The sequence below is a fragment of the Nymphaea colorata genome, chromosome 2, assembly GCF_008831285.2.
Source record: "Nymphaea colorata isolate Beijing-Zhang1983 chromosome 2, ASM883128v2, whole genome shotgun sequence".
Taxonomy (NCBI): Eukaryota; Viridiplantae; Streptophyta; class Magnoliopsida; order Nymphaeales; family Nymphaeaceae; genus Nymphaea; species Nymphaea colorata.
Window position 1 is genome coordinate 3,851,321 of NC_045139.1, and position 8,694 is coordinate 3,860,014.

Sequence of the window (8,694 nt, forward strand, 5' to 3'; positions counted from 1 at the left end):
TGCTTCTTTCATAAGCACACTCGCACATATTGTGAATGTTTGCGTGTTGTTTATAATATTATGTATAACATGCACCCTCGTATTTCCGCTTGTCACACTGGAAGTCTTAAATCTGAAAAAATGCCGTTAAATTTCTTCCATTTACAAGAACACGTTTAAGTTTGAAGCTCATTCTCTTATTTTACATATTCTTTTTAGGAGTAAATAGCATATTGAAACATGACCATAGTTTTCTTCCCCCTTTTAAAGTTGATCTCCTCTAAACTAGTCAACAAAAATAAATAATACACAATTATGGGTGCATATCGTATAAATTTCTTTTTATGGAGCACTAATCATATGGTTAACAAATTTTCAATTGACCCAAACTAAAAGGAAAAAAAAAAATTCCTTTTTATGAGGACAAAAAATGGAATTTAAAAAAAAATGATTTTGTAAAAAGACAAAAGTACACCTATGAAACATTGTCGTTCCTATATTAGCCACCTAATGGAATTCCCAAACCAAACTAAAGTGAAAAAAACCCTTTTATGAGGGCAAAAAGTGGAATTTAATAAAAAAATGATTTTTTAAAAAGACAAAAATACCCCCACCATGAAACATTGGAACATGGTTCCTATGTTAGCCACCTAATGGAATTCCTAAACGAAACTAAAGGGAAAAAATCCCTTTATGAGGGCAAAAAGTGAAATTTAATAAAAAATGATTTTGTAAAAAGAAAAAAATACCCCTAGCATGAAACATTGGAACATGGTTCCTATATTAGCCACCTAATGGAATTCCCAAACCAAACTAAAGGGAAAAAAAATCCTTTTATGAGGGCAAAAAAATAAAGAATTTAATAAAAAATGATTTTGTAAAAAGACAAAAATACCCCTACCATGAAACATTGGAACACGGTTCCTATATTATCCACCTAATGGAATTCCCAAACCAAACTAAAGGGGAAAAAATCCTTTTATAAGGGCAAAAAGTGGAATTTAATAAAAAATGATTTTGTAAAAAGACAAAAACACCCCTACCATGTAACATTGGAACATGGTTCCTATATTAGCGACCTAATGGAATAGGACTCGAATGATTTGACCTGACTTGTCTAATTGAAAACAAACACAGACACAAACATACATTATTGATTGATTTCTAACTTGTTGAGCAAACATTGGAAAATGATGTTTATCAGGTCTTTTTTCTCTCTTTTTTTTTTGTTTTATTTATTTTTGTAAGCTATTTTTTTCCTTTAATGTTTATTTTTCTGTTTAAAGAGGATATCAACAACACCGGACAAGTACCTGTTCTTGTCGCGGGGGCGCGCGCATGCATGCACGCACACACACACACACTATCATGCAAGCCTATAATTTCTGTTCGCCCGTGACTGAGAGATTGGTTCCAGTCCTCATGTCCTGAAGAATCTCCCAGCTGGCTGGGCCCAATTTTCTTGACTGGTGGGAGCCATGTGACCGAACTTGTGAAACAAATTTCCAGGCGAGGAATGGGCTCATGTTCTTGGAAGCTTCCCCATCTTTGGATTCTTGGATCTATGTTTCCTTTCTAGAATTTGATTGATAATTCTTCTTCATTTGGATTCAGACTGGTGTGCACCAATTATGTTATCGAAAACCAATTTGAATCGAATTGATACGAAAGAGTTGCAATTTGGTTAAATTTTATACAATTTTTTTACTTATTTTTTGAATTGATTTATCTCTACATTTAACAAATTTTCTTCATTTTTTTAATATTTGTTTATGCAAGTCAAATTCTTGATCTTTCTGACTTTGGTATAGATCAATTTAGTTTGAAAGGTTCTCTAATGGCGGGTTTCAGATCTGAACCTCACAATCGGGTAAAATAGGTTTGGATTCAGTAGAAATTACATGCATACAGAAATCCCATATATTTGCAAGCATAATCTGGATACCTTATTTCCTGGTAGGCAAGAACATGAAAAGTTCAGTATTGCAATACTTCCTTTTTTCTTACACCATCCAAACACATGTAGAGTAAAGCAGTTGGAAGTTTTTCCATCCAATTTTTCCTTCCAAACAAGTATAAGGAAAATCCATGAGAAACTGTTGTATTTTGCTTTCCTTTTATCTATAGTGTTTGCAATTTTTTCTTTTTGTTTGTATTTGAATCCGAATATGTGAATATCTAAAAAAATGGATATGATATGATATGAAATGTTAGGGTGTGTTTGGTAGCCTTTGGATTGGATATGAAATCCTCACTTATAAACAAACGGTCGACTTCGGCCACGTGGATCTGATGTTTGACAGGGTGGTCTGGGGAAGAGATCACCGCGGATTTCAAATCTGTTGTTAACGAACGCCCTTTCATGGCGGGTCTGAAAGTGATTCCGAGATCTGCGGCATTCAAACACTCCATAAGATATATTTTCTCTGCATGATGAATTGCCTGTGCCTACCATGGTTATCCTTGTGGGCAAACAATGAAGTCCTTGGTTGGTCCAAGAACAAATCTGGCAACTTGGCCTCAGTCGACAACCTGTGGGACCTTAATTATGCCAGATTTAATTATGTCCTAGCAGAACATGAAATGGCCTTTCTTTGGATCTAAGGGACTCCAGATTTAAAGTGGAAATTTCCTAGAAATCCAGAATTTGTCTTTTCCACAACATTTCAGACAAGGAATCTTTGTCTCAAATCCCAAAATAAAAATCCACAAGTTAGAATTGGAAATCCCACTATTATGCTACCAATGGTTAGAAGTGTGCAACTCAAAAAAAATTCTCCAATAATTTCAAGCATTTTAAGTCTTATTTTGTTAAATCGCAAATAAACTGCACTCAGACTAAGAGACTTTGTTGCTTGCTTGGCAATATAAAATTGTCTGATTAGGCTCATGCCGAGGTCGACGCTTGCGGAAATCGAATCAATAAACAGCAAGTCGGGTGTTGACGCCCATGAAAATCGAACTGATGACTTGAGTCATTATCTCAACCAACTATACTAAATCCCTTGAACCTAGGTCTGCACACGAGTCGAGTCGAGCCCGAGCTTGGTCAGCTCGAGCTCGACTCGACTTCACAAATTCGAGTTCGAACTCGACTCGTTTAAGCATTAACTTGTTTAACTCGTGTAAGCGTTAACTCGTGAAACCAGTTTTGACAACATTATACAAAGCTCCAGTTTGCGAGTCGAGTTACTGAAACTCAAACTCGACACGTTTATCATTTCGAGTATCTTTGAAAGTTTGAACTAGGCTTGTTTATAAACAAATTGAGCACGAGCCGAGACTTATCGAATGAGTTCGAGTCAAACCCGAGTTGGCTCGGCTTGTTGTACAGCCCTACTTGAACCAAAAACTATTGGACCAAGCAAACCCACAAATCAGCTCAGCCGAGCCGGTTCAAATTGATGACGATTGACGATACGGACTGGACCATGGGCAGGCTTTAAAGCACGGCGAAGCAAACCCTACGGCGAAATAATGATCAACCACCGAAAATTAATATCATTTAAATCTTTAACTAATTACAGCCCACCTACCTTTCTAAAAATAAAAAAGTAAATATATTTTCAACCCACTTACCAAATTTTTTTACACGAATTTTCGATTATATTTCCGCTTTTAAAGGACAATTTTCCTAAAAATTATACACTTAATATGCAGCAGCCGGTTTTGATTTCGCCCGGTTCACATCGTATCGTATCGGTTTCACACTACCCTAGCACCTGTCGGGAGAGAAACCAACGAGGGAATTGGCGGAATCGAAGGAGACCAGCATCCCCTGCTGCTGCACGTTGCCGATGATCGTGAGCCCCGACGCCACCGACGACGTCGCGAAGGCGAGACAGAACGTCCCGGCCGAGTCGGTCGGCACGAGGTAGTTCTTCGCCGGGAACTGCAGCGACTCGCCGGAGTCGAAGTGGAACTCGACCGTCGCGACGTCCACCTTGCTCAGGGAGGAGAGGTTGTAGCACGTGTCGAAGAGCGAGACGCCGGTGGCCTGGGGGAGGTGCGTGGTGGCCCGGGTGAAGGCGTCTCGGAGCGCCTGGTAGACCGAGACGGGCAGCCGGGTTACGGCGGTGCCGGTGTCCACGATGGCTCCGCCGGTGCCGTTGCCGTCCATCTGGAAAGCGGACGGCTGGATGGCGAGGCGGGACCCACCGACGGAGATGCCCGAGAGGCCCACGTAGTAAAACGATGGCATCTTCCCGTTGCGGAGCAATGGCACCCGGAGCGAGTCGGGGTCCTGGAGCGAGCCGCGCCCAAACATGACCATGCCGACCGAGTCCGAGTCGCGGTCAACCAGGCAGTAGGAGAAGAGCGAGGCCGAGAGCTGGCTGGGGAAGGAAAGAGGGCCGCGCCCGAGCCCAAACAGCCCGGCCGCGCCCCGGAACAGCCCGTAGTTGTCGTGGCCGCAGCCCAGCGTGATCCCTCTAGCGTAGAGCCCAGGTCCGAACGTGAGCGTGTCCCTGGCGAGGTTCCCCACTGTGTAAGACCCGTCCCCATAGTTGACCTGGTACTGGCAGACGCCGTCTCGGCACGCCGATACGTCCAGCGACTGGCAATGGGACGAGTTACATGCCACCGGCGCGTACGTCGTCGACCCAGCCGGATCGAAGACCGGATCGACCTGCTCGTAGCAGTCGGAGCAGGGCTGGCACTGCACCCAGGTGATGTCGCTGCCGGTGTCCAGCGTGACGTAGAGCGGCCTCGCCGGACTGCCGATTCCGACACGGGAGAAGTACTCGCCGCTGCCGTGGTTCAGGCCGGAGATGACCCGGCCCTGGAGTTCCTCCGCCGAGACGAATCCTTCTCGCCCCTCCGGCTTGAAATCAGCATTGCCGACGCCCTTCAGATGGAATGCGAGACGCGCGTTTAGCGACTGGACTCGGGCAATGTCTCGTTTGAGGCGGTTGAGGGTCAGGGCCTTGTAGTCCCTGTGGCCGGAGGGTTTGAGAGACTCCCTCGGGCGGAGCTCGAGCGCGATTCCGGAGGAGGCGGCGGCGAAGGAGCGGAGGGAGGAGGAGAAGGACCGGCGGACGGAGGAGGAGGACAGCACCTGGCGGGTGGCGGAGAGCGCGGCGGCGACGTCGAGAGTGGTGGTCTTGAGTACATGGCTCGGCTCTGTAGAGAGAGAAAGCGTCGAGAGGGAAAGTAAGAAGGCGAGGTACAAGAGGAGAGAGACGATAGTGTTCGACACCCACATCATGCTTTTCTCCTTCGTTGCAGAGATGGGGAGCAAAAATGTGGAGGAGGAAAAATGGTGGTAGCAGAAAATGTGGAGAGAAGGACAGGAGGTAGAGCGGCAGACTGTAGTGAGAGAAATTGTAATAGAAGCTTGAGGGGTTTTAGGCTTCGGGAGGGAAGGAAACACAGAGATACAAAGATGATCAGCAAATGAAATGATAAAAGGAGGTCAGAGAGAATGAGAGAGAAGAGAAAGAGTGGTCGCAAAGAGAACCAGGAAGCAACAGAGATCGCAAAGACAGGAGAAAGACAAACTGCAGAGAGGAATTAGTGCGCACGAGAGGAAAGTGGGAGGGAGAGAGAGAGAGAGCGTAGAAAGCTCGGAGCGGAATTAATGGCGTCGTCGGTGAGTCTATAAGAAGGGGAGAGAGAAGAGCAGGGACCCACTCAAAAGGGCGCAGAGAGGAAGGAGGAGGTCCGAACGAGTTCCCTTGTCCTGAACAAAAATTCCAATCTCATTTCTTTTTTCCTTTTTTCCAGATTTTCATTAAAAACATATTAAAATATATCAAAAAGGAACAAGTATTTGAACTATATAATATCCCTTTTGCAACTTGAGTTGCAACTTTATGTGCTTCGTATTAGTTCAAAAATTTTCAAATGCTCAATTTTGTCACATTAATCAAATTATTGACCTTAAAGACCAAAATAAATTTCTCATTGAGCATAAATATATCCGTTTCTACACAGCGGCAGGGCTGCATATAGTCATAAAGTATAATTGAGCCTTAGACATAAATTCAACTTACTATGGCGAAGTTCGGATCATTTAAACAGTGTTTGAATGTGCCTTGAATCTTACCTCGATGTTCAACACATACAATGAAATTAAATGTTTGAATCCCTTTTCCAAACATAAGATGTTGCAGAAAAGAAAAAAATCTTAAGAAAATTGAAGAAAAAAAAAAGTAGGAGTTTCAAAACGGGATTCACTAATTCCTAAATCAAAGTACGGTGCAACTGGACGGCAAGGTAGCTCACACTCAAGGTGTTTGAGATTCAAATATTGTCATCATCGTCATACTCTGGTGTGTTATTCTGTAACAAGCATGAACACCCAAGTTGAATGATTTACCGTAGGTCCACCTAGTAAACATGAATAAAATCAATTTTAAATCAAACGATTGAGCCCAGGAGCGTAGATAGATGGGGGCTCCGCAGGGTGTATGTCTCACCGAGCTCATTCTATAAAAGCTTAAATTAGTAATTAAATTTGAGTAGATCTGAGTCGAGTTATATAGAACAATCCCACTAGACCCATGTCATGTTCCATAGCCAATGGAAAATTTGTTAATTATGTGCTCCATTAAAAAAAAAAAAAAAACTAGCTCCATGTTTCGTGTGACAGATTTAGATCTAGGGTTTGACAGATTTCATTGAAAGTATCAAACTTTTTCCCACCAAACAGTGGGCAGTAAACTTTTCTTTTTGCTGCCATGGGATATTATAAGAAACTTCCCTTTTTATATCTTGTGAAAGCCTCAACTTTTAAAAGGCTCTTTCCTTTTCAACAACTAAAATATGGTCTGCTGAGTTTCCCCTTCAATGTTGAGCAACTTATTTTCTCTGACTTCTCTATTTATGATGAAACAAGAAACATGCCAATAGGAATCTCTTTTCCATTTGCAGAGTAAAAAAAAGGTGAAGATCAGCTTCAGTTGATGGGCTGCCATTAATCCTTGCTCATATTTTTATAATATCTTGTAAGAATTCAAATGGATCCAGTTGCATTTTTTTATTGCACTGGATCAAATCAAGGACCTGCTCCATTCAATATGTATATATATATATATATATATATATATATATATATATATATATATATATATATATATATATATATATATATATATATATATATATATATATATATATATATATATATAACATTATATGCAAAACAAGATCTTTGGTTTTTCTTGATAATCAGCAATAAAATTAATTGAAACTCAGCTTCATCATTCCTTTTCAAATCATGAAAGTTCATGGGGAAAAGGCTTCTAACTATTGGAGTGTTGTTGATCAAATGTCACACTCACATAATGGGTGGTTGATTGATCAAATGAGTTGGCAAAGCTAGGCAAGCTGCATCTCTTAGATGAAGACATACTTTAATTTGATGGTAAAGTTACAAGTTTAAAGCTGTGAGCACAATCATGTGATTCTCTGTTCAAGAGAGAAAATGAAGCCATTTTCATGAATTTCTATTCGGGGGCATTTGACCGCCTTGAATTTTGATTCTGAAATTAAAACTCTAGAAACAAATTCCACTTCAAACTGAAAATTCTAATGAAAAATCTAGTTTTATTTTGTCTTTGTATTTGATAGTCTGAAATTTTGATTTCAGAATTGAAAATGATGTGTTTGATAAAACAAAAATTAAAATTTTCGAATTGATGAATCAAACCTCTGTGACATGTGCCCTATCGAGATATCTAAATCTAGAATCATAATTGCACCGCCTAGGATAGAACCATTATTCCATAATTCTATTCAAGGATTAACTCATGTTTTAGGAATCAAAATTTTTTTGTTTGATAATACAATTCTCAATTCGTCAAAAGTGAGAATTTTAATCATTAAATTCTACAATTCCAAACTCATCAAACACCTTTTAATCTTTTGTTGAGTACATTCAATTAAAGAAATAATGTCCTTAAAATATGTGTTTATATAACACATGTTTGACGAGCACCATGCACTTTACTTTTGAAATATAGTGTTTACATCCAGCGTTTGATTGTTATATCTAGCCTCAAGGGGCATAGCGTAGCTGGTTGAGTTAAGAGTCTGTACTAAGGCAGATCTCTAGTTCGGTTCCCGTGGGTGCTATGTTCCTGTGTCTTAAGGCGGTAGGGCGCGACATCTAATGTGAAGGGTGCACCGTTGCTATCGTTGACACCGACGCAACTCAGGACCCCGGAGGCAGGGGGAATGGGGGGCCTTCGAGCCTTTTTCGGGCGGTGGGATTAATACCCCTTGCTCACCCAGATTGTTATATCTAAATATAATATCATTAATCACATTAATGTTCCTAAGTTAAGAACACGAAATTCTTAAGTCACATGTTTTATTGAAACTTCAAAAGCATAATGTCTTTCTTCTCAAACACCTATTCAGATATAGCTAAAAATATTGCGGTGACTAAGATGAAGCCAATGCACCATTCTTCTGTCTAACAATTGTCTTGGTGAATTTATTCAATGTAATAACAGGAGTTTTATGCACGGAGAAAAATTTTTCTACAATCAAGAATGCAGTCTTGACTTTGAACTTCTATCTTTGAAATTTGTGATAACAATAATGTAGCTCTGTGGCCCTTCAACACATGAAGGGAATAATTTTGGCAGAATATTTCAAAGTTTCCTTATTGAAACATATAAATGTTAGATTGGAATACGAAATGTACAGTCGAAAAGAGTAATGGCGTCGGTTCAGATTTAATTTCTTATACGCGCGGTCGCTTCCCCA

The 8,694-nt window shown here is 40.6% G+C and overlaps 1 protein-coding gene across 1 annotated transcript; it reads right to left on the reverse strand.

Annotated features, from left to right (window-relative positions):
• Positions 1–3,457: 3,457 nt before the first annotated feature.
• Positions 3,458–5,562, reverse strand: LOC116246872 (protein ASPARTIC PROTEASE IN GUARD CELL 1-like). The gene has a single exon (XM_031618773.2). The coding sequence runs from the start codon at positions 5,183–5,185 to the stop codon at positions 3,695–3,697; it is 1,491 nt and encodes a 496-aa protein (XP_031474633.1). The 5' UTR covers positions 5,186–5,562; the 3' UTR covers positions 3,458–3,694.
• Between the last annotated feature and the right edge of the window lie 3,132 nt (positions 5,563–8,694).

Excerpts from the sequence above, each read along its gene's own strand:
- LOC116246872 (XM_031618773.2), bottom strand. The coding sequence starts at position 5,185 with ATGATGTGGGTGTCGAACACTATCGTCTCTCTCCTCTTGTACCTCGCC.